General features: G+C 42.5%; 1 protein-coding gene across 1 annotated transcript in view; it reads left to right on the forward strand.

Moving 5' to 3' along the window:
• Positions 1–20,854, forward strand: part of LOC145415307 (uncharacterized) — a 34,705-nt gene extending 13,851 nt beyond the window's left edge. Inside the window, exons 2-4 of the mRNA XM_080284579.1 lie at positions 9,951–10,074; positions 11,404–11,618; positions 20,161–20,854. Of these exons, the coding sequence (XP_080140705.1) occupies positions 9,951–10,074; positions 11,404–11,618; positions 20,161–20,854 (1,033 nt within the window). The remainder of the gene's footprint in view (positions 1–9,950; positions 10,075–11,403; positions 11,619–20,160) is intronic.
• Positions 20,855–26,981: the final 6,127 nt, after the last annotated feature.

Genomic DNA, 26,981 nt, shown 5'->3' on the forward strand with positions numbered 1-26,981 from the left:
AGAAGAGACCTGGATGGCAGGCAATAAGGAGAGAAGCGTCAGAGTGCGAAGTGAAGAGACGACTGGGGGGAATAGGTAATGGATAGGTTGATCAATACACAGATAAAGACCTTAATACTCTCGCCTCCACCTCTCTTCATCTCTCCTCATCTTCTCTCTTTCTCTCCCCCTCTTCTTTGTCTATTCTGCTTCTCTCCTCGCCCCTTTTCCCATTCTCTCTCCTTCTCCCAAACTTCTCTTTTATCTTCTTCTCTTTTCCTCTCTCCTATTTTCCTTCTCTCTTCACATCTTTCCCCATCTCTAACCACCTTCAATGTTCTTATCCCCCTCCTTCTTTTCCTTGTGTCATCCTCCTTCCTCTTCCTCCTTCCCTTTTCTCCTTCCTCACATCGTCCACTCGTTTCTACCCCTTATGTCATCCCTGATCTTCTCTCTCCCTTCCCACCATAAAATATTTCACTTTTTCCTCTCGCACCTGTCACCTCCCCTCACCTGTCAACCTCACTCTAATCGGGAGAAGGTCATGGTCCATTTTCTTGTCAATTAAAGAAGTTCCCTAGCATCTTTTCCTTAGAGATTTATTTTTGCATACGGTTGGCTAAGAACAATTTGTTGTGTGTTATTTATGCCAAGTATGGCGGTACTGGACTGATTTCCCTGGCAAAGAAGAGAACAGTAAGAAGGAGTAATGAGCAAAATAAATCGCATAGGAAGAGGTGCCAGGGAGCCTCCTCACCTCTTGCACCTCCCAAGAAATATAATGGAACTGGTTGTTATTATCATTATTACTATCATCCTCATCATCCTCATCATTATTATTATTATTATTATTATTATTATTATTATTATCATCATCATCATCATCATCATCATCATCATCATCATCATCATCATTATCAACGACAACATCACGACTACGACTACTATTATCACCACCCAGTCCAATGACCTTCATCTGTTGCCATGGCTACGAGGTACAGCATCACAGTTCACTGACATTTACTCTGGCATATTTGGGCTCCCACCACCTTCGTTATGTAAAATTATCTTACAAGTTACGCAGATCATAAAGCCTATCTCCCTCGTACCTCAATTCCTAAACCCTAAACGAAGGCTGAGGATTTATTTATTTATTTATTTTTTAGCTCTGAATATAAGAAAAGAGGGCGATTCCAGTACGCCAAATTACTCGAGCTAGACAGCTCATATAAGTGTGATCAGACTACTAGAACAGGCTAAGACGAGGATAGCAAGGAAGAAGGTTCTCTGCCTAACGACAAAAGATTTTTTTTACATACCACAGGGAACCCGCCTAAATACAGTGGGTTAGAAGTTACCATATCTTCCATAGATTCAATATCAGTTTTTTTATTATTCTATTCATGACACCACCAGACGATTTTATTCTCCCTAAACCTCTAGTACGGAAAAAGTTACAAATAATCTCTAAAAACCCGATCAGTACGATGGCTTATATATTTCATTCGTGTTAACCCCAGAAAGTTTTAAGTAAGCTTGGAAGAGACCTGTAGCGGCCAAGAGATATTCACATTACCATACGACACTAAAATATCCAGTTAATTTCTCGTAGTATTCTCCTGGTAGCTGAGACTCCATTAATATTCATACTGATTCACTTCCCTCCATCCCTCCTCCATCTCTTCTACCATCTTTCTTCTCTAATAATCTTCCTCTCTTTTCACTTTTTTTTTTCTCTTTTCACAGCATACTTCCCTCATTTAGGTTACCTCCATCTTTTTCTAGTTCCCGTCCTTCTCCACCACCATCCAGTCCTTCTTGTTCGCCAATCATTCTGCCATCCTTTAAACAATCCTCCACCCATCATAAACCCATTATTAATTCTCTCTTTCCCCCTCCCCCTCCTTCTTCAACTAGAGATGGAAAGGGAAATGGAGAGGGATGGGGAATGGGGATGCAAGGAAAATGGTAGAGGAAGGGGTAGTAGGGAGAAGGAGAGAGGAAGGGAGGGAAGAAAAGGGAAGGGGAGAGGGAGAGGAATGGGAGACAGGAAGGAAGAAAGGGAAGGAGGAAGAGGGTGAAGGATGGGAGAATGGAGGAAAGAAAAAGGAGGGAGAGGGCGCACGGGAGGGAATGAGAGGAAAGAGAGGGAGAGGTCGGGGAGAGGAAGGGAAGGGATGGGAGGGAGAAGGAGGCAGGTTAGGTGACCCAGTGCCTTTAGCAGCTGGTTACCTGACCTCTTCTTCACTCCTTCCGCGTCTCGTCTTCCCTCTATTATTTCCTCCTTCCCTACCCTCTTACGGAAGCTCTCCCTCTCCTCCCTCCCTCCCGTCTTCGCCCATTATATCACTCTAACTGCACTCTCTTCACCTTAACTTGGCCTAAAATTGTCACATCTCCATCTTGAATGTTTAACTGTAACAATATTTTAACATTTAAGTATGATGTTAGTTACGAGGGATTTCAACGGAAAGAACGTAAAGCCGTAGCATTATCTTATTCTGCAGTTGCGCTACGTGAAATAGGCTGCAAAGGACGAAAATCTGAGCAAAGTTAAGGTAAAAGGAATATAGTAAATCCCTGCGCAGGTCTAAGACTGAGAATATCCTCTCAGGTAACAAAAGTCTGTCTGAATTAAGGATTTTGCTCCACTTGTTTCTCTCTCGTAAATATGAGTTATTTTAGGGGGAAATTTTGCCCCTGACCTGAGACCTTCACTTTAAACCCTTTGAGTCTAGATATTTCCCAGATCAATCTTAAATCGGGCCTTCTCAAAGCCTCTCCACAGACTCTGCCTATAGTTTTCTTTCTGCTTCTCTGCTGACTCTGCCTACCTTATATTTTTCTTTCTATCTTTGTCGGGGACTCTCAAGAGGGGGTAACGGGTTCCTATCACCCTGAACAATTTTTCTCAACCCGTGGATGGGATGAGGGAGAATCCAGAAACAGAGAAATTAAGAAAACTGGAGACCTATCAACAGCATGCCCACAGGAGCAGGAGGCAGCGGGGGCAAATCAAGTCGTAAATACAACAGTGTACATAATGACAAGTACCTGTTTTTGTGTGGGTATACCTGGTTACTACAGACTGACTCCAAGACATCAAGGTCACAATCAATAATACACGCGGAGACAGAACTGGGTTGCGTTTCTAGATGCCATCACTCGAAACGCACTACGCCTGTATCTCACTCTTCCAGCTAACAATTATTTTTTTCCTGACTTCTTCCATCAGTATCTCTCTCCATATTTATTTTCCATCTCACTTATGGTACATCATCCTCTGTGATTTTTTTTTCTTACCTCTCAATATTGCATCATATCACAGAGAACACGATTAGTGGTACAGGAAAAATTAAAATTAATGTTCGGTGGTAGAGAAAGAATGAAAAATGGTCTGATAGTACAGAAAGAAACAAAAAATAACGTTTGGTGGCAGAGGAAGAATAAAGTAAATCAGGCGTCATGGTACTGAAGAGCTTAACCTTTCCTTACTTTCATTCTTTTTTCCTTTCTCTTTTTATGTATCCTACTTTTTTCCCTTCGTTTTTTCCTCTGCCCTTTCGACTTCTTACTCTCCCACTCTCCAGTCGGTCTTTTCTTTCTCGCTTTAGCCCCCTCCCTCTTTCTCTCTCTCTCTTTCTCCTACTATGTTAATTACCTTTCCTCAATATGCTCTTTTTCCATTTTATTCAATTTCTGATTTTTTTTTTTACTTTTCTCTGTTTTTTGTCTCCCTCCCCCCACATATTTTCCACCTAACTGTTTCTTCTCCTAATTTTTATATTTTTCTTTTTTCCCTCACATACTTTCTCACTATTATTCTTTTAAGTAAAAAGACTCCCTATTAGCTGTATTCTCCGCACCAACAGACGCTTTTACTCAACGTAGGGAATGATAAGGTAAAGGTAATTGGAGATAACATTTTAACTCCTTCAATACAGGAGGCATGTAAGCTACGACTTATGCTACATTAAATCTATTGTCCGTAGCAAGAACAACCACAGCAAAAAACTAAGAACACAGGTAACAGCCGCACCCCCCTCAACAGTATCCACCATTTCACCACATCTCAAAAGTTTAATCAAATCGCTTGTCGATAGTAAGAACATAGTAAAAACAAGACTAAGGACACTTCTAATGACCGCACCCACCCCAACATATCCCAAAAAGTAGATGTGGTCGGCAGTGCGGGTGCGACAAAAAGAAAAAAAAAAAAAGTAAAGGGTTTAAAAGCCACTACTCTCGTATCTTTTTTGGAATCTCTCAGTAAGTTATTTTTTTTTTCCCTTACGGTACACGTTTTATTAATATGTACGACATTTATTATTTTTTCCTTCATTTTATTGATCTTTTTTTTTGTGTATGTGTTACCGTACTCCCTTTCTCCCCTCTTCCCAGCCCCACCCCGTTTTTTTTTTTCCGCCATCGTTCTTATCACTTGCTGTCTCTTGAGTTAAACAAAAAAGAATGAAAGGTTGAAAAGTAAAGGGAGTTTTTTGTTAGCTTATCTTGCGATCTATGGTGCTTTCTCTTCCTTGCCACATTCTCTCTCTCTCTCTCTCTCTCTCTCTCTCTCTCTCTCTCTCTCTCTCTCTCTCTTTTTCATATTTTACTAACGGAATACAAAGATTTAATAGACCAACTAACTTTTGGCATGCATGTCGAAAATACAACGACAGTAATTGCAATGAAGAAGAAAATCAGTTTATTTTCTACATGCGTCAATATTAGTCCAGCATCCGAGAAATGAATTGGGAAGATTTACCTCATTCTCTGATCATTGTAACCTGCCTTGATCCAAATATTATCCAAATGATTCTGATGTGACTAAAAATAATCCTGCAATATTCGGTCATATAGCTAGATTTCCTTTTTTAAATGGTTCATAAGTAGGGGAAAGACCCATGGAAGCAAATCTCGTGGTTCATTCAATGGTGCACATTATGACGATTCATATGATACCAAATTCTAATTCTAATACATGGATACTGCAGGCCGCCTTCAAAGTATCTCACATGCACAGACAGATGCGGAAAGACAGAACTGGGCCCTCCCTCTGTAAATCTCAAGAGCCAAGATTCATATACCGTACCGTACGCCATATATATAAAACCTACTTATAAAACTCTTGGCGGATTTCACTGCTCAAACTGTTCACAGGAATGATAACCACCGAGAATCCTGGCTAGGCTTTGAAAAACTAATTCACCTTTACTACCGTATTATCAGTAACGTTACCATCATTAATCTAACTGTACTGCACTCATGGTAAAGGTGAGTGGGTGGAGTGTTGAGGGATTTGGGACTTAATTATTTTAGAGGGAAACATGAGCCCACCCTCCCGCTGCCCAACTCTGTGTAGCTGCTTCCTACACAGAGTTGGGCAGCGGGCTCAACCTAATGAATTAAAAGAGCAAAAACGTGGCTCCCACAACATTTGTCTCGTTCTCCCCCTTCCCCCAACCCTGATGTGTAACTATTGCGAAATGACCGTGTTTTCTATTTAATAATTTTATGAGACTGGTTAGCGATGGCGAAGGTGAAGCTAATGTGGTCAAGCCCGATTCTGTGTGTGTGTGTGTGTGTGTGTGTGTGTGTGAAAATGCGACCTGACTTTCGTGTAGATTGATCAAAGATCAGGTCACGGGTCAAGGTCAAATTTCAGGCACGGAGTCTCTAAGCACTATTGGTCTAGCTGATACTCGTTAACTTTTGACGGTTTGGCCAAGACCTTGAGCAATGTCAGGAGCGGCGAGTGCGTGGCTCTCTCATTCGCCTCCTGACCCACTACTTCCCAACCTCCCCACAGCTGCCGGGTGTGATAACGGGACTCCTCTCCTGCCTCACTCCACAACTCCGACCCTCACCTTCGCCCTCCTGCCTAGCTTCCTCTGTTCTTCCTCCTCGTCCGTCACCCTTACCTCACCCACATTCATCGTCACCACACCCATCTTCATCCACACCCTTATACACCACCCTATTTTACCGTCACCCTATTCCCTACCTCCCCCATCTCTCTCTCTCTCTCTCTCTCTCTCTCTCTCTCTCTCTCTCTCTCTCTCTCTCTCCCCTCACCTACCCTACATCTACTTTATCACTATCTCACCCCAACACCCCCGTCCCGCCCAGCCTTAACTCCTCACCCTCACCCCCGACCTCCCAGCCACTTCCCATTCACACACTCAACGACGTAATAATAAACACATGAACACACAATCGGCAGCTCTAATCAGTGTGAGGACTTCCTGTGTACCTCAGTTTCTTTGGAGTTTTTCTTTGTTAATTCAATGTTAACTCTGGAAGAATTACACCCACTTAATGCAATTTTATTCTTATAAGTAAACAGATAATCACGGGACTGTAAAAACAATTAAGACACTACCCTAAATATGTGAAGTAGGTTCATATAGAAATTATAATCTAAAATAAGGTCCTTTATCTCTTGTTCCGTATAAATACAAATGGGAAGCTCCTGTGGCGTAGGAGCTTCGAGGCTACTTACACAATACACTGAGACCAAAACACAGCAACACCAATACAAGGCATATTTTTTTTTCAATTCTCTATTTTCGTCTCCTTTAGCTGCCTATTATGACACGCAGGGAACAGATGAGTGTTATATTTATTCCTGATCCCTAAACATATTTTCACATTCTACTAAGCTTTCGTAGTACTAAATTAAAGCATTACTATGTAGACCATAATTATATCTGCCTTTCAATGTCCCTTAGTGTAAGAAAAAAAAGTCACTTCCCTACCCCGAATCTCTGCATTTTTTCCATCAGTATGTTTTTGTTGTGCCTCAGTATCACTATATTCCTTTTTAATGTTTTATTTTTTTTTATCTACCGTTATCTTTCCTTTTTTGCCAGTTTCTTTGTGTGTGTGTGTGTGTGTGTGTGTGTGTGTGTGTGTGTGTGTGTGTGTGTGTGTGTGTGTGTGTGTGTGTGAGAGAGAGAGAGAGAGAGAGAGTCACAATATCCCCTTTCTTCATTCCCTTCTGCTCTTCACCCCATTCTTTTCTCTCCCTATCTCAACGCCTCTTTCTCCACCAAGTCCCGGACTAACACGAAACGTAAGTACACTCAAGGACAATTTTTCCTGATTCACACTAGGCACGTGACTCCCAATGCCATCCAGCTTCCCGTGACGTCATTGCATATACCGCTACTTTCTTACTAACATCACAGCTTATCAAGGCAGTCGGATCGGTAATGGTCGATACGTCAGAGTTTAGGAATGTATTATACGAGGCATTTTAGCATATTAACCTTTCATTTATTTTATTTATTTATTATTTATTTATTTATCTAGCATCACTTTCTCCAGGTGCTCAAATAACTAATGCCCGACGCATCAAAATTTAAAAGTTATCTGGTCTGGGGCATATTTTTTTACTTTACCTATATTAACCTTTTGTTATTTTTTATTACTGTTTTCTAACTACCGTCATAGCTTTTCCAGGCTTTCCGATTATCATTAATGTCTGATGCGTCAGGGTTTAAGAGTACTCTAGCTGTTTTATGATATGAGTAGAGTTTATGCTGACTTTTTTTTTTTTTTTTTGTACTGGTGGAAGGGTTAGGCTTTCGATAGGGCACAGGTCCTCTCTGTCCCCTGGCACTCTAACCTTTACGTTTCTTTCTTCCGCATTCGTTCTTTACCCACCGTCTCTCTGCCGCAGCCGGTACGTGTCTCACTCCCTACCACCACGTTCCTCTCTATCCTAGCCCGATATAAAGTTAACATTTGCACAGTCCCCTCCAATTCCGTGTTTACATAGGCAGGCTTCCAGCTTTGGGCAATGTGGCTGAGTTGTGTTCATTTATATTAGACTAGGTGGGCCTCTCTTTTGGAGATATAATATGGAATCTACGTAGCAAATTGGGTTTTAAAATTCTGATCGAAACCTGAAGCCTGCCTGTACACGCGGAGTTTGAGGGCACTGCAGATGAGGCTTCCCCGACCAAAGTACGGTTCATTAGTCCGGGGTTAGTCAGAATAAAATACCTAACTTGGTCCTGTCCACTGAATAGGTTAAAAGACCGTACTCCTCACTGAAGAGATGAAGTCAAAAGAGGGTTAGGAGTAGGGCAAGAGAGATTACAAGGCACAGACGGTAAAATAGAAGACAGTGATGGTAGGCAGTGGTAGGGTGTAGGTTTGGCTATTTACTTGCTTCACATAGACATTTGTGTCCACCCCTCAAACTCAATGGCAGTCGATGGAGGTGGAACCCACTCTCCAGCGCGTCCTACAAACACGGAGTCATTGCCAAACCCAACGACCTTAGAGTCTCCTACTATTCTTTCTGGTTACCAATACGTTCTTCATAAATCTCCCACAACATTCCATATTGCATTCTACAACGTTCTTCACCCTCACACTACGTTCCATACTCTTCACCAACTAAGCCCCGATCCACAAACAGTGCAGAACCAGTCATCAGCGCAAAACAAAACTCATCATTGCACCCCATCCGGAAAGAAGCGAAAAACTGGGGGGGGGGGGGGAAGAGAAGCGAGACAAGTTTAGGACCGTGACAAGGATTTTTAATGCATAGTCTTTAGACCTCCACCCTTCTCTCTCTCTCTCTCTCTCTCTCTCTCTCTCTCTCTCTCTCTCTCTCTCTCCCCTGCGAAATCACGAGTTTTATAATGGCGCAGAGTAACTTCTTAAACTGTAATTGATTTTATTTTTGCCTCATACCAACTTTCCCTCTTTTTCCAGCATATTTTTTTCTTTTTTGTCTGAATTTTCCCCCACCAACTGTTTTCCTGCCACCCTCCCTCCGCTTTTCCCCCCCTTCCCTTTAAGCTCAGAAAAACCGTGAGACATTATTTTTTATCTATTTATTCTGGGAAACGGCAGAGACGATTTTGCCCAGCTTCTTTCCTTCATTCTTAGCCTTTCCATGATTTCCTTAAGCCTATTCACGAGGATGATTTTTCTGTTTTTTCTCGTATCTAACGTTCGTGTTTTATTTAACTCGAGGACGATTTTTTCACTTTCTTCATATCTAGTACTTTTCTAACTTTAATACCTATTCACTACCAGGACGATTTTTCTAATTCATTTCGTACTTAACACTTTTTCTTTATTTAACTCTATTGACCATGAGTTTTTTTTTTTTTTTTCATACCTAACACTTTTTATTTAAACATATTCACGAGGACGATTATTCTCTTGCTTCTCGTACCTAACACTTTTGTCTTTATTCACCAAGAAGACGATGTTTCTGATGCATTCTGATATCCTCCAGACGGTTTTATTTGATTCAGGGACGAGCTCTGCGACTAAAGACGTTAAATATAGAGGGATGCCTTCACGTGGTGGCACTGATAAAACTGGTCGGCCCAACTGCCTGATCATGCAAACATCCCTCACTTCCCTCCCTATCCCCCCGAAAGAGGAAAGTGGACCACAAGGGTCAACTTCATCCTGCAATCCACTGGGCTCACAGTTTGGATTAATCTAGGGCTAATTCTTCCTCTCCTGCTCCTCTTCCTCCTCCTCCTCCTTCTAACACTACTACTACAACGCTGACGATTCCAGGTTTTCTTGTCTTCCCGAAACTCTTCTTCCGCATCTTTTTTTTGCCTTCCCGATTTCTTTCTCCTCCCTCGTCTTTTCACCCAATAATATTTTCTTCCCATGCTATATTTTCATCTCCCCTTCCACCACTCCTTCCCCCTCATCGTCTTCCCACCCAAATATATTCACATGCTCTCTTCTTCCCCACACCCCGTCTTCCACGACTTTTCTTCTTCATGTTCTTTTTCTCGTCCAGAGCGTCCTCTCTTTTAAAATACTTCCTTCCCCTGTCTTCCCACTACATATATTTTCATCTCAGGCGTGTTCCTACCCCAAACCCCTCCTCCCTTCTATCTATTTCCTTCCCGTCTTTCCACTCCATATATTTTCTTCTCCCACGTGTTATTACCCCTAATCCCGCCTCCCTCCTGCAGATACGGGTTCGACACTCCGCATAACTACAACGACCACGAGATCTACTGTGGCGGATATTCCGTACAGTGGCAGAAGAATGGCGGCAAGTGTGGCCCGTGTGGCGACGCTTGGCATCTCCCACAGGTTAGCACAACAATAAACGCGTCCTTACCTCTTCCAATCCGACGACCTACTTTTTTTTTTTTTTTTCAATTTACTTGGGCTACCACCACACACACACACACACACACACACACACACACACACACACACACAAGGAAATTACAAAAATTCCAATAAAAAATCCGTGATTGGATTGAAAGTGTTGTTATCTGGCCCCTGCATATCCTAAACGTGTACATGCAAGTTTTCCAACCCCCAGCGACGTGACACGAAACTCAAAGCCCATTTCTCTCTGAGTTCAACCAACTACTGAACAAATATATATATTTTTTTAAGTCGGTGGAAATGTTTTTTAAATGCTCTCAATGTCCCCAGCGCTGACTGGCTGATGTACTGTCACCCGTAGTCAATGTGTCACACTGCATGAATAAAACGATGTTATCGCGAAAATGGACACTTGGTGGCTTTTATGAAAGCCAAGTCTGCCGAATATTTTCAAAAATCATCTCTAACCAGATTTAAAGGCGTTCCAAGTAGCAACAGTAAGGTGTCGCATATTACTGTATACTATAATAGGTTGCCCTCCCCTCCCCCAAAAAAAAGTCAGATTTCAGTTTTTTGCTTGGACTAATTCTGAATAAAACTAGATCCTGCTACCTCCGAACGTACCGTGTTCAGCAACATCTGTCCTCACTGAATCCTCACTGAAAAGTTCCTCCTCTGAATTCTTTTAACATTACACCCCCCCTTAAGAGTTTCCCATTTCCCTGGACAATTCCAGTTCAAAGATTATATGACGTTTGGTATGCAACCAAAATTACACTTACCTAAGACTACCAAGGTATAATAATTCATCCACACCTATCTGTAATATGCATTTGAGGTTACAAGGGGTCTTTGGGAGTGGAAGGCTTGAAGTGGGAGGGGTGGGAATTATTTACTTAGAGCTAACACAATCATTCTGAAATATTGCACGTAGGTAGTAGAGGCCAAGACAATTCCATTCGAACCAAGCTGAACAGGTTTATCACAAGTACTTTGCGAGCAACGCCGAATCCCACGTTCCTACCTGCAGGGTGGACAATTTTATCTCCTGTTAACATCTTCAGTCCGACGACATATTTTCTGTTGCTTATTTTTGGTGTTTACAAGTAATTTTATTCAGCTTAGGGCAGATCTGAATATTTGAAGCTGTTTACGACGGCTGAATCTAATCTTATCTTTCCATACCGTTGTCTCCCAAATCAGGGGAAAAAAAAAAATCTCCCGAAATACGTCACCGGATTGCAAGGGTTCATTAACTCATCCAGACTCACCTCATAATCAAGCTATTTCCTCTCCTCCCAACAGCCACGTCCGAACGAAGGCGGAGGTAAATACGGCCGCGGGGTGATCGTGAAGAAGTACAAGCACAGCAGCGTGGTGGTCCTTGGGGTGGAGCTAACGGCAAATCACCGAGGCTACTTCGAATTCCGCATCTGCCCTCACAACCAGCCCCATCGACCTGTCACAAACAAGTGCCTCGATGATCACGTGCTGAAACAGTCGGACGGCAGCGGTACAAGGTAATGTTGCGGTCATAAATATCTACTAACCCCTTCAGTCATACCACGTTCTATTATTATTATTATTACTCGTATCGTTTATAAAGGCTCCAACATGCTTGCATGCGTCGGCCATGGTCACCTTATGGTGGCTCTCCACGTTGCTCTGTCCCTGGCAGCCTCCCTGTCCTGTCCCTTATCCCTGTGATCACACTCTATGACCTCGTCTCGGGACTTTTTCTGTCTGCCTCTCGCAAACCTACCCCCGACATTCACACTTTTCACTCTGTGCACCCAATTGTCATCCTCCATCCTCTCCACATGCCCAAACCATTTCAATCTACCTCTTCTCATCACAACACCGATACACACCTCCTATCCTTCCTCTCAACTCTTCAGTCGTAAACTTAGCCCCGCCCCCACTTCTAACATGCCGCATACAAAGATCCCTAGCACGGAGGGAGAGCCCTCTCAATGTCAGGCGAGGCAACAGCTCCCTGAACTTCCACCAGCCACTCTTTACCCGAGCTACAGTCCCATCTCCGGCACGTAACATGTCCCACAAATTACGAAACTTTTCCACACACTCAAGAGACTCACAGCCAGATAATCCTTTCACATCTGACAATCTCTACCGGTACATGTTCTCCCCGACACACCGCACATACAAAGTCAGCATTATATTGTAGTCTACCTCTAATACCACAACTGTACATCTCTTATGCACCCACTTATCATAAATACTGCACAAAATGGAGTTACATCCCACACCTTTGTGGCAAACCGCACATGATCACCCTCGCTCTTATTATTATTATTATTAATTCTGCAATCTCCAGACAATTATTTTCACTTCAAAGGAGACTCCAGTACGAAAGGTCTCAAAGCTGAAAAGCTCTGAAGGTAGCAAGAGTAAAATAAATACCTTACAGGAAAAAATAAATAAATCATAACGGTACTGATATTGTTAAATGACTTTTATTTGTTTTATTGTTATGTATCTGCGTGTATATTTTATCCAGTAATACGATCTTCGGAACTCAATATTTTTAAAAAGTATCATGCATACTGCCTGTGATTGTACAGTCATGGTAAAAAAATGTTAAGACCATCTGTAAGTGTTAGAAACCTATTTACACTGTCGGGGGTTCAGAATTAATGACAATTTTAACCTGTGTAGTTCATACCGATTAACGACCTAAAAAGACTGGATGGTGTAAAGTTATTTTTTAACGCCAATTATTAACGTTAATGTAATGGCAGCAAACTACCATCAGTTAATAATACATGAAGTTGAAATTATACTTTCTTGTTATGCCACCACAGAGTTCTGTAATGAATCTGAAGTAAATGTTCAAGATATGTATTATCAAGGAATATTCGTTCCGCTAATTATTCCCTTAAAAATTGTTTGAATAATGTTACGTAATAAACACATGCAATTTCCGTAACTTCGAACAATATCGAGTGTCTTGTTCTCTTCTTTGTACACTTTTTTCTCAAGTTTACGTATATTTCGTTAATGTCCAGACGCACTGTCGATCACGAATATACAGTAGTAAACAGAAAGTATAGTGGGTTCACAAATTACCTTTACAAACTTGAAAGTCTACAGGAGATGAGGTGTACGGATAGCCTACTGGAGTGCAGTTTTTGTCACAGTGAGGTGTATATTTTCAATTATGCTTTTAAGGCAAATATGCTAACATGGATAATGTGTTCTACTGGTAGGCCTGCTCGACCATGTATCAGGCCTCACCATAGCTAGGCTTAGGGCTATTCATGTTGAGGGATTCTGTCAATAAAGCCTGAGAATATAGCCTACACTACAGTGTACGGTACAGCAGGAAAAACTGCGATTCAGTAGCATGAACACCCTGTATTCCTGTTAAGTATGCAAAAAATAACATGTACTTGAACAATATTTGTTTCAGTTGTTCATCTACCACTAGCGTTTTGTGTGATCGGCAAATGTCTCTGACAAATTAATTCACTACTTATTGGCTGAGTAGGTAACGCAGGTAATATCAGTAACTTTCCTGACCTTCAGGTGGTTTCGTGTCACCTACTCTGGCTACACAAATAATTTTCACTATTCATTTGCTAAAACTCTTGTATTTTTACACGCGATGTCGAACTTATCGACGCTATGACAATAAATACCAAAAACCTTCCTGAAACTTGGATAATTTGTCCGAACATACACAAATCTTAATCAAGTGCGATTTTCATGTTCTACGACGTCCCAGGTTCCCGACGCTACTTACTGACACTCAGTGCACCATTCAGTTACTCTATAGTACACATCACATTTTTCAGTCACTTGCAATAGTCCAACAAAGGCACTTGTGTATTTTTATAACTAATGTCAACAGCAGCAGCCAAAGAAAACTGATAAAACAGAACTGCTGTATTCCATAATTGTGTCATGAGATGCCATGCAGGAGTTACCCAAACAATTGCACATGCGTGGCAGGTAGCGTTACGGATGCTCCGCACACCTCATTCAATGTTTTACCTTCGTAAAGACACTGGGTTGTTAGACCATGGCCCACTGGATTAGGCTAGACCATGGCTTCGATCTCTCAAACTGGTGGGTTTCAATTTCAGACCCACGGCTTTGAAATTCATCTAATGTAGCGTCTTCACGAGAGCCGACGCAGGTGACTGAAGCGAAGCGCCCGTGACGCCCTCAGCCACGCTTGCCCACTTCCGGGTAACTCCTTGTCCGGTATAACGAAGCTGCATTACGATATACACTATATATTTGCTCCTTATTTAATACAGATTTGTGTGATTGCAAAGCACTCAGTTTTCAAATCAGTCTAATATAATAGTTACTTATGTAGCATGCGCAATCAAGAAAATTCCCTTACCTTCTGATAATGCTGAGCGTCTGCTCTGAGGCTACACTAAATTTTTCCATATTAATTCCTAGTTAGCCTCTAATATTTCTTGTATCTACACGCAGTCTGTCTTGATGCCAATAATGCAGATACAAAAGTCCTCCTGCATCTTGTACGTCTCTCCGATTAGATAAGAATTGTGGAAACAATTAACGTGCCCCACCATGTCCAAGGTTTAAAACCAAACTGACCAACGTCACACCGCTACTTCAGAACATTCAATGCACCATAAACCCCTAGCATCACTCCTGAATCACATGCAATATCCTAGAAACAAAGCACTTCCAAGAAATCAGTATCTTTATGACTAACGTAAAAACAGCCAAAGAAAACTGACAACACCTAAATAAACGATCCGTGCAACATTTATTTAGTCACGGTGCAAGACAGTCACTGACTCACCACCGACGGTCCGTCCGCCCATCTTAACCTATGTCGATCCTTTGTAAAAACATATTAGGTTATAATACCACATTTTTACCCCAACCTAACTGGGGGCTTCACCCCCCCCCTCATAATTAACCTTCTTTACAATGCGGGAAGAAAATTGCACGTGACGTCATTAACCATGCATGTACAGTTTAAGTTCGTCCGTGACATAATTGCTTTTGTACATTTCAGCTGCTCATATTCTAGTGACATGATTAATATTTCTTTTGCATATAACCTAAGTAGCAGCCGAAGTAAAATACGTAATATCGGCAATTCTTCTTACCTTTATCGTGTGACGCCGTCTCTTCTCCGAGGCTCGACTAAATTTTCATATTTACTTGGAAGCTAGTATTATCAACCCAGTGTGTCAATGGCGCGAAGGTAGCCAGGTATACACGAAAGTCTTGTTCCACCTTGTAAAGTTTGTCCAGATAGAGAAATTATTGGAGCAACTCTCACGCTCCACCACGTCCGAAGTTCCCGCCTAAAGTGAAGTGTCACACCCAAGTTCCCGCCTAAACTGAAGTGTCACCCGGGCGGTTTTTCATTACGCTCAGTACACCAATTTCCCTACACATTACAATACCGAATAATTTGAAAAATTGAAATAGTCCGACAGAAAGCACTCAAATATATTACTGCGACTATTGTAAAAAGTTTAAAAAAACAAAAAGTGAACTAACTGTGCGGTACACAGCTGGCCACGGAAGTGCTTTTCAAGCAAGATGCAAAGATCATACAAGCATTACCGACGATTACGCCATTAAATTTTATTTTCATTCCCTTACAATATGTTATGCTGGATGTTTTTAGACCGACTTCTCGTACCAAATACACCAGCGACTGACCAGGGTCCTCTTTCTAGACCGGCAATAGAACACTTACAAAGAAACAAGGCATAAAAACTCGGCAAGACACCTTAACACATATACTGCCTTAATCCAACTTCCTTACAATATACATACAATGGTACACTGAATGTGATTGGGTATAGTGACAGGTTAGTTAATATTGGTACATCACACTGTGCTTACACCTGAGTTATTACACAAGAGAATATCACATAGGTATGGTGACACTGTTCATATACTTGGTCTCGTGGATTCTGCGTGGTGCACTGGTCTCTTTGCATTTGGGTATCGCCACACACTAGTATATTATTCTGATTCCGGGGTGCTTAGGTTCTAACACAGCACTCTGAGTGGACTGGGGTAGAGACACTTTACGGATGGTACTCCTGTCTCACTGTTTCTATAACACAAACAGTCACTGTCACTGTTGAGTCTCTAACACGACACTGGGGTCTTGTTGCGTTGTCACTGGGCTGCCGGAGTCTGGGCTCATTTGAGGTGCCGCCAGGGGGTTGGAGGGAGCCCTACTGGTGAGCCCTCCTGCAGAAGGCACGGGACAGCTCTCGGGGGCATCACAGCCCGGGCGCGTTTCTGGTCTGGGGTGCAGGGGGGTCCCTTTCCTGTCAGGGCCTCAACCTGGTGAGGGGCCCTCGGGGCTGGGGCCTGTCACTTTTTGCTACGGGCGGAGGGCCGATGGTGAGTGAGGCCAGAGCGTTCCCGCCCTGGGGTCCGAGGGCTGGCCCTGGGAGGCCTGGGACTACAGTCGCCTCTAGGCTGCGGCGCCGTCAGGGGTTGACTGCGGCACCTCGCCCATGGGGCATCCGTCAAGACCCAGCATCGTCCAGGGGCAGGCTGGAGGGCATGAACCCTGCCTTCAGTGACAGGACCTCGCCACCACTCCTGGAACAGCAGCACCTCCGGGGAACCACACCTGGAGGGAGAGACAGAAGGGCATCCCACGCAACCACAGGGTGAAGAGTGGGCCACGCAAGGGACCTTCTCCTCCGAGAGAACCTTTGGGACTGTGGGCGAATGGCGTACAGTGACCGTCCCTTCCCCGACACATACAGTGGCCATCGTCATGGTTCCACAGTCCCTTGGGTTAGCAGCAGAAGGACTTACAGTGGCCATTCCTTCCCCGGAGTGTACAGTGGCTGTCGCCGAGGGGCTGCTCCCAAAGAAGGAAGAGGCAGATGAGGGACGTACAGTGGCCATTCCCTCCCTGGCACGTACAGTGGTCGTGGCCATGGGTCTGCCTGCCCAGCGGTTAGTAGCTGAGGGACGTACAGTGGCCGTTCCCTCCCCGGTACGTCCTGTTGCCATTACCGCGGTGCTACTCCTGCAGGAGGAGGAGGAGGTGGATGAGGGACGTACAATGGCTGTTCCCTCCGCGACTCGTACAGTGGCCATCGTTGCGGTTCCACTCCTCCTGCCTTTGCCTGTCGGTGTGCGTACAGTGGCCCTCACACCGAGGCGGGCTCCAGATGTGGCTGCAGCAGACAGGCGTACAGTGGCCATCCCTTCACCGATACATACAGTGGCCGTTACCGCAGGACTGCAGGGGGAAACAGCAAAAGGGCGTACAGTGGCTGTCCCTTCCCCAGTACGTACAGTGGCCGTTACTGAGGTGCTGCCTGGGACTGTATCTGGAGCAGTCCCACCCCGATCCTGACGAGGGCTGGTCTGGCCGAGTAGTCTTGCATCTTTGCGATGTCATGGTTGGGCAGGTTGAGGGTAAGAGGGACACAAGGTCGGGGCGCAATGAGCTGGCGTCACACTCACCTGGCCCACTGTGTGTCCTCCTGAGGTGGGGGTGGGGCTGTGGCTCCATAGTGGGGTGGGGGGTCTGGCAGCGGGAGCGCGCATTTCACAATAACTGCCTAAGAAACATACCTAAGTATACACGTACATCTTTCACATTTGCTTGCTGGCTCTATGACTTATGTCACCTAGTGCCAATCTTGATGACACCACGATATCACTATAGATATGATAGTCTTTCCGCACTTTTATGGACAGCCAAGAATGAAAGAAATTCATCGAACAGTTTCAGATGTTGCACCACTTCCAAGTTTCCCCCGTAAAATGACCGAGTTCTTACCTGCTCGATGCATTTACTCAACACTGTAATCACAAAACACTAATAAGATGAAGGCTTAGAAATAATGTCTATTATTTATTTGTTTTGTTGATCGGAATAGCCAATGGGTGATTACTACATTATCATTTTATACATTATAACCTTGAGGACATCATCCCCCATTTTATTCAGCAAGGAGACCATACAATACATAAGTGGGAAACTAGGATTATGGAAACTGAAATGTTTTAACTTTCCGATATTACTGCAGTAAGGGGGCAAAGTAGACCAGTGGTAGGGCACCTGACTCGTGACTGAAGGATCAAGAGTTCTCGCCCCGCCTGGGTAGCTTTCCTGCTGGGAGAGGTAGCGCTCTCTCATCACCTTGCGGGGCTGTATGGTCTTCATGACCTAGCTCGGGAGAATTAAAGAAAAAAAAAATTATAAACAGTACATATTTTACTGCAGTAGTAGTAGTAGTATCAGTTGTAGTAGCAGTAGCCAAACCCCACATTTATTTGAAACGTGAGCATGATGGGCTGCAGGCTTATGTTGCCCTTCTCCCATAGTCCACCAATCTGCTTTTGAGGTTGGGGGAGTAGTCACAGGACGTGTCTAAATTTTAGCCTTGTCCACACTATGGGTCACGAAACGTGCTCTGTTGCACGTCGTGTTGCCCGACTTGCTGAGGCCTGTGGTGTCCACACTAGTACAATAGGCAACATGCGCCAGTTACTGTTGAGCTAAGCTACAAGAGGAGGAGGATAATACTCACGACGCATCAGTTCGAGAGACTGTGATGTGGAGGATTGTGGCACTATGCTGTGTCAAAAAGAAATAGAATAGGAAAAAGATGATGTGGTGTAAGCAACAGCTGTCTCGACTAATTTCAGAAGGAGCTTCAACCAGAGTTCCTTAGAGCTCAAGGCAGAAAGCAAAAGAAACTTTGAAAACTGCAACAGATTGCCAATAAGGGCATTTTATGATTTACTTAAGAAAATAAAGAAGCACATTTCCAAAGACAATATGCATTTACATGACATCTCAGCAGGAGCTTTTCTTAATTTCTCGCAATGCTTAAGTTCTTGTTCTTGTATTGCTCGTTTTTCACCTGCCAGATACATGAATGCATCTTCAGCAGTTCCATAAAATGTAAAATGTTGCCCCTTGACCATTCAGTACCTTCACGTTCTTCTACCATTGCATCCTACTGCAGAAAAAAAAAAAAAAAAAAATGGTAACAATACAACTGCTGTCAGCGGAAGCCAGACGGCTGCTGAGGGTATCATGGCATGCTCTGTCACCACAAAATGTTCCTTGGCCAGATTTGCCAGAAGCATGCAGCACAGACCCTCTGCAGCACGAAAACCTGAGTTGGGTAACATGATGTGCAACAGAGCATGCAGCATGACCCCTAGTGTGGACAGGGCTTAACTCTAACCAGGCCTGTGCGCCACCAAATTACAGTACATTGGTGCCACCACTGATGGCATCCCTCTCCAGCACCTTCTTTCCAATATTACTGCAGTTTGACGAAGTTACTTGAGTTGCTGGACAGTTTAACTCGGAAACAAGAGTCACGATATGTTTTGTATCTTGCATTCCCGTTAGTCAGCATATTCCCCGTTACTCCTTTCCTCTATTTATACAACAGCTGACGAATGCTAGCTGGCTGGTTATTGCTCAGTGCTGCTTTCTTATCAAATTAAAACAAGCATCGATACATTACAAATATCTCTCAAGTATGATGATATTCAGCTGACGAGGTAATTAAATTCCACACACACAATTTTTTTCTTACCTTTTTTTTTTTTATTTAGTCAAACCTTGTGGCAGTAGCAAAATATGATGCTATTCGTACTAAAAGGGTTAATTAAGGCTGCCATACTGTATATTAACCTAGTCCATTATACACTATTCCACAGATGTGTGATGCACATCACACACACACACACAGATGCAGGTGATTTCTGCGTGTGACATGGAGCCAAGGTTTCGAAGGCTTAGATGATCAGCATGATATGTAGCCCATTTCACTGGAAAAGGTCTCTGATAACCTGCATTCAGTGCCTAACTCTGTTTCTTGATCCTACTTGAGCATCTAATCTCGCAGAAATTTGGGTTAGATGATGATGATGGTAATGACGACGATGATGGAATAGTAGTAGTAGTACCATGGTACTGTAGTAGTAGTAGTAGTAGGTCTGACAAGGAGGAGGAGGAGGAGGAGGAGGAGGAGGAGGAGGAGGAGGACTATGATGATGATGGTGCTAACACAAATCTTTACTCCACAGGTACTATCCTGGCCCCGGGTCCAAGAAGTTCTATGCCAAGTACCGTCTGCCAGCAGGAATGACGTGCAAACAGTGTGTGCTTCAGTGGCGCTACGTGGCAGGAAACAACTGGGGCACATGTGAGAATGGCACAGGTATGGTTGGTTGTGGTCCCCAGGAGCAGTTTAGGTCCTGTGCTGATATTACCATTACAGAGGAGGATGGTTCAGCTGACGATACTCCCAGTTTCATCCCAGAATACGACGATGACTACAATGAGATTGATGTTGACACCAGACAGGACGAGAAGGAAGACAGCCATATTGGACGCATTGTGGCTCTCACCTTCTCCTTCCTGCTTGTCATCATTGTTATTTTTGGTCTCGTAGCATACTTCTACTGGGCTAAGGATGCCTTTAAGGGGTTACTGAAGCACAAGAACACCCCTTGGTCCAAGACTCCTCCAGCCCCATCTTCTCCCAGTGAAAAGCCTAAGAGTATCATCTCCATCTCTGGTCCTATCGGAGCCCCACCTCCAGTGCCACCACGTCGTCATCGCAAGGTATCTGGTGGCGACCCAGCCCTGGCTCCAGACCCCAGCGAAATCCACTCCATCAGCTCACCGACCAGAGTGACCATCAATGGGGTGGCTGTGAGCTCGAGTAATGCAGTGAATGGCGTCTCTCAGGTCCCCCTCCATGTCCCTGATGACTAAATTACACATTTTCAGCTTAAGCTCAGTTCACTCAGCCCACATCTAAACATACACACTGCACATGTATTTAAAAATATATAATAATGTTTATCTTCAAACAGTTTTACAACTTCTTGACTAGGCTACTATTTATACCATGCATTAAATGTAATCTCTAGTCGAGTCTGAGATAATAACCATAACGTACCAAGCATTTGCTCTTCATATACCACACCAAAAACTGCGCTACATTTTTTCATATTCTTAGATTCTAAGTCAACACCAAAAAAAAAAAAAAAAAATGGTCTGGACAGCAACAGCAGTACCAGTCCTCATACTGACTGATCCTTGTTTATAAGTTGTCAACTTGTGAATAAAATGGAGGTACTGAATTCTGCCAAATATTTCAAGGGTTTTTCCAGTAAAAGCATTACTGGAATTTCACTATCAGTTACATCACAAGGTAAACTTATCATCTGCTTTGATATTAGGTTGTTGATGAAGCAAAAGTAAATAAATAAGTACTTTTTGAAGACAGATTTCCAACACATATAAGGAGATTTAATACCTAGGAATTTTTGCCTGCATTGGTGTTCAGGGCAGGGCTTCAAGTGGCGTCAGTTTTTCATGAATGTTCAGGAAATCTGAACAAAGATACACAAACTTATGATCAGCTTGCTATTGCTGTTTTGTCTTTGAATAAAGATAAAGAAGAATGTAGAATCTTCCCATATCTTGTTCTTTTTTGTTTAACTGAATATTGATTACAAGAGAAAAATCATCAGCAGATATTTTGTACCAGTTTTTGCAGGAAGGACAAGGAAAGGGGAGTGCAGAGAAACATCCGATGTCTCTTGTTCTTCCCCAAAACATATATCCGAGTTATGATGGGGAAGAAGTCATAAGTTGGTTTGTGAATTCAGGTCCTGACGACTTTCCTGGCCCTATACCCCCCTTCCCTCAAAGTTCGACACTTTTCAACCAGCAGGTCTTGGCACTGATTCTTATTCTTGTTGACTGAGTGATAAAAACAACGACTTAACCCCATGAATCTGATGTCGTACTTTCCTTTTGTTTTGCTCTCTCCAGACAATTTTATTAAGGGCAGATTATACTGCTTGACCTGCAAGGGTTGGATACAGCCTTAAACAGCCACTTCGCTGGTAGAGGTCTGCCCTAAGTTGAACAAAATCGTCTAGGGGTAGCAAGAATATAATGAAAATTATGGCTTATTATTCTTGCTCTCGAGACAATTTTATTCACTGTTTGAGAGACTTTCTGAACTCTTCAGTAATCACTTCAGTAGTAGAGGTCTACCCCAAGCTGTCTTAAAATCGTCTGGAATTTGGAATAAAACAAAAATTATGTCATCGGACTGAAGGAGTTAAATGTATTTTTGTACATCACAATAAAGATGCAGTATTTAATTCTGCCTCAAGTTTAGAACAATAGCTCTTCAGAAGAGCAAGTACAGCATCCCATCCAGTAACAGTTCCTGTAGGTATACTGTAGCTGTCAGGTGGAGGATAAAGATTTATATAAGTCCAATGTAGCTGTCTCAGGAGGAAGCTTAAGATTTATATAATTATAATTTATATTTTTGTGTAAATACTATGTAGACATCTTAGGCATTTCTAACATGTAGAATGAGCTGAAAGAGTGAAATATTAAACATTTACCATGTAGTATGAACTGAAAGTATGAAACATTAAACATTTAACATGTAGTATGAAAGTGTGAAACACATAGCACTTACAACTATGTGAAGAAACATTGCTACTGATATGAAATGCATAATACAGTTGTGCCTGATGTTAGTGAATGTGAGATTACTGGTTGCAGTTTTGTAAGCCAAGTACCATAAACTCTGTTGTATGTGCATCCAAAAACTACTTTTGTGAGTTTGTATATACTGTGATTTAATACGTAAGATACCAAAACAAGTTTCATTATCCATTACTGAAATAAAAATAATGTAACTAACTCAGTAATAATAGCAGCAGTAGTTGTAGACCCAGGTTCTTCTGAAGCGTGAACCAGCAGACTGCAGGCTTAACTTAATCTGCAATTTACCATCCTCTCCTCCATGGATAGGGAAAAGTACTTGAGGGACATCCGTATAATCAGGCAGTTAAGTGACCTGGCAATATCAAAGCCACCACATGAAGGCACTCCTCTCCAGCACCAAAGTAATTCAGTACAGCAAACATTTATGTACGATAATATAATCACCGTCCAGTTTGTTCTCAGTAATCCTCTTCTTCCCACCTGGCCTGCTCACACACCCACTGTCTCAAACATCATGTTGGGGTGGCTTATCACAGGTGTCATCCCTGCCATGTTGGTCTAACTCACTCATCCATGCCCTAAATTAAATGTGTGTGTGTGTGTGTGTGTGTGTGTGTGTGTGTGTGTGTGTGTGTGTGTGTGTGTGTGTGTGTGTGTGTGTGTGTGTGTGTGTGTGTGTGTGTGTGTGTGTGTGTGTGTGTGTGTGTGTGTGTGTGCGTGCGCATGTTGTGGCAGAGAGAGAGAGAGAGAGAGAGAATGTTGATGATGATAAGTACAAGACGAAAACACTCACAAGGAAGTGACATGTAAGAAGAGCAGAAAGTGGGAGGGGATGGGGGGTGAGGGGGGGTAATATATGAAACAGAGGGGCAAGAGGAGGGTGGACGGGAGAAGGGGCATGAGAGTTACCAGGTGCAGTGGAGATATACGCAATAGTACAGGGAGATTATCCTGTATATATATTCAGAATGCCACACCTTCACCTTACACGGTACCAGTAACTGGTAGAAACAGTACTCAGACACCTCAAAGTTCATGGTAAGTCATAGTAATGCCTTCCTCTGTTTTGTAAGGCATGTCGCTTGCATTTAATAGAGCATGAGAATTATGTGACTATTCTGAATACTGAAAATGCCACATAACCATCTCTCATCATATCAGCAGTTACTTCAACAATCAAAGGATGAGGCTATGGCACTCCTAATGTCTGACCTGGCTCGAACCTCTGACTGGAGTAAAAATAATCCTGTTGTTTTTAATGCATCTAAAACTCATTTTTTACACCTATCAACCCGACAGAATCGTCCACAGGAGTACCCATTAAAATTTAATTATATCCAGCTCAATCCAGAATCATCCTTGAACATGCTTGGGGTTTCATTCACTCGGGATTTATCTTGGAAAGATCATATTACATCTCCGGTAAAATCTGCTTCCAAGAGATTAGGTGTGCTAAACCGACTCAGTACCTTCTTTACCCCTGCACAGTTGTTGACTTTATACATGGGATATATTCGCCCCTGTATGGAGTACAACTCTCATGTGTGGGGAGGCTCCCCACATACAGCTCTTCTTAAAAGGGTGGAGTCAAAGGCATTTTGTCTCATTAACTCTGCTCCCTTCAACCTCTGTCTCTTTGCTGCACTGTTGCCTCTTTATCTCTTTTCTATCGCTACTTCCATGGTCACTGCTCCTCTGAACTGTCTGCATGCATTCCTCCACCTCTACGAAGGGTGCGTAGCACCCGTCTAGCAATAAACTCTCATCCTTTTTCTGTCCAACTCTCTAATGCAAGAGTTAACCGTTACTCCCAATCCTTCATTTATGCAACAGGTCAACTCAGGAACTGTCTCCCTCTGTCTGTATTTCCTACTTCCTATGATCTACAGTCTTTCAAACATAGAGTGTCCAGGCATCTCGAAATGAACAGATCTTGAATTTGGCTCTCTATTGTATTTTGTTTTTCTCTTGGAGGGAACTGTACTGCGGGCTCATGGCCTTTGGTTCCTTCTTCCTCGCATAAAAAAAAACAAAAAAAAAACACATAAAACTTCAAGTAATATAATCTTACCTGTCATAAAATGGCAAGTATTAAGGTCTTACGAAAGGAAAAAAAAACAGTACAGTACTATGACTGAACTCTTAGAAATTACCTGCATATGTAATAAGAATGCTATATCTTCATGTCACACAGTACTGATAACAGCAATAGCAACAACTCTGCTACACCAACAGCTCAGTTCTTAGTACGCATGTTTTAGCTCCTCTTCTTCTTAATCTTTTAGTTGCTTTCCTGTAATTAAAATGTTACCCGAGATTCACAAGGCATGATATCATCCTATAAACATATTCTTCATGTCTACTGATAACAGGAGTAGTCACAATACCAATACTTGGACATCTTTGAGTTCATAGTGGGTCAAAGCTGTCTTTTCTAAACACTTTAGTCATCAATTACCTACTTATTTTTCAGTTAGCCATAATCTTCTACTAATGAAGAAAAACCAACATCACCAAATACAGTATGTTAAAAACATATTACGAAGGAAATCACTGCAAAGTTTAGAGTTACTGCCAACAGTTTACAAGGCTTGAGATTATCCACCATATACAGAACATTAGCCTATATCATCACCTCCCACAGTCTCAGTAACAGATACAACCTCTATACTTTCATGTTATTGGGCTTGTAGCAAATCAGTCATATACAGTATTCTTTCAGCAGGATGAGATGCAATTTGCAAGATATAACTTAATCAATAAGGATGCATATATTTCTTAATTAAACAGGTTACTATTGTATTATTTCCCATCTACTGATTGGTGTATTTGTGTCTATCTGCAGTCTGATTTATCCATCATTGCATCTGTCCGCTAGTTAGCTATCTGCCAGACTGTCATTCTACTTGTCTATGAAAGGCCATCTTTCTTAGTTTATCTGTCTATTTATTTTACTTCCACTGATTCCAATGTTTCACCCAGTGGTACCTACAGACCTCCTATTTCTCTATTATATCTCACTACTACCCCCTTCCATCACTCCACACTGTACACATCAATAAAAATATGTAATCATAATGAAGTAGGCAATGAGGATAGATCCTAACCCAATTCTCTCTCTCTCTCTCTCTCTCTCTCTCTCTCTCTCTCTCTCTCTCTCTCCCTCTCTCTCTCAAGCTGTATAAAATTGTCTGGTGGAAACCCATATAAAATGTGAAATGTCATCAGAATGAAGGAATAAGAGGAGCACTTCCAAGGGCATGATGGAGAATTTCACACCTGATAATGTATAGTAGTAGTAGTAGTAGTAGTAGTAGTACAGTAATAGTAGCAGTAGTGGTAGTAGTAGTAGTAATAGTTGTGTGTGTGTGTGTGTGTGTGTGTGTGTGTGTGTGTTTTGTAAGGCTACGAACTGAAACACAAAATGATTACCATTACTCTCTCTCTTCTTTCTATTTCTAGAGGAAGTTAACTTTATTTCACATCTACACATGGCCTAGAAAAATCCAGAGCAAACCTCTGTTGTATAATACAAATTAGACACAACTGAGCCATGACCACCTTTGCCCTCCTGTGTTGTAGAGCTCTGAGGTGGATACAAACACAAAAAGGAGAGTTACCGGCTCCATGCTTCTGAACGACCATTTATTTTTTTCTGACCCTAGGAATTACGTAACACCCTATTCCATAAGGTTCAGCAGTCCTCTTAGATGTCGCACACCACCACGTCACCACTACTGCTATAATACCTACCATCCATACTAAATACATGTTAAGGTTGTCTCACTTGGGATGGATGTGATGGTAACAGCTGAGGTGTTTTTAGGTCATGTCATTGGGTCTTGTGGAAGATCAGTCATCTATAGTAATGAAAATAAAAAATTAAAGTCCTCTGGCCCAAAATGCGATCAAACTCACATCCAACACACCACTTCTCTAACCACTGGGCTACTTTTCTCAGTATTTTAATGTTTCTCTCCCACTCCCCTAACGTTCTTCATTGTTTCCCGTCTCTTTCAGGGAATTTCTATTGCTTCCTACCTCCCTCTTTGGCTCCTGTGCATCCCATTTCATCTGTACATCCTCCCTACTGGTTGCTTGCTCACTCCCTTCCTTCTTATCCTTCTCCTGTTCTGTCTTCTCAGTTTCTATCCTCTAGTTGTCATCTACTTTCCCCCCTCCTTGCTTCAATGTCTCCCTAACCCATATCTCTTTCTCCTCACCTCTAATCAAGTGGTAATATGATGACAAAGACGATAAAGACAGAAGAGAAAAGAAAGGTTTGGAGTGAAGAAATAAAAAAACAAAGTTGACAACAGCAAGAAAATACAGAAACTTAAAAACCAAGTTGCAATAGGCA

This window comes from Coenobita brevimanus, chromosome 102 (assembly GCF_032717465.1).
Source record: "Coenobita brevimanus isolate Jiangsu-jjx chromosome 102, ASM3271746v2, whole genome shotgun sequence".
NCBI lineage: Eukaryota > Metazoa > Arthropoda > Malacostraca > Decapoda > Coenobitidae > Coenobita > Coenobita brevimanus.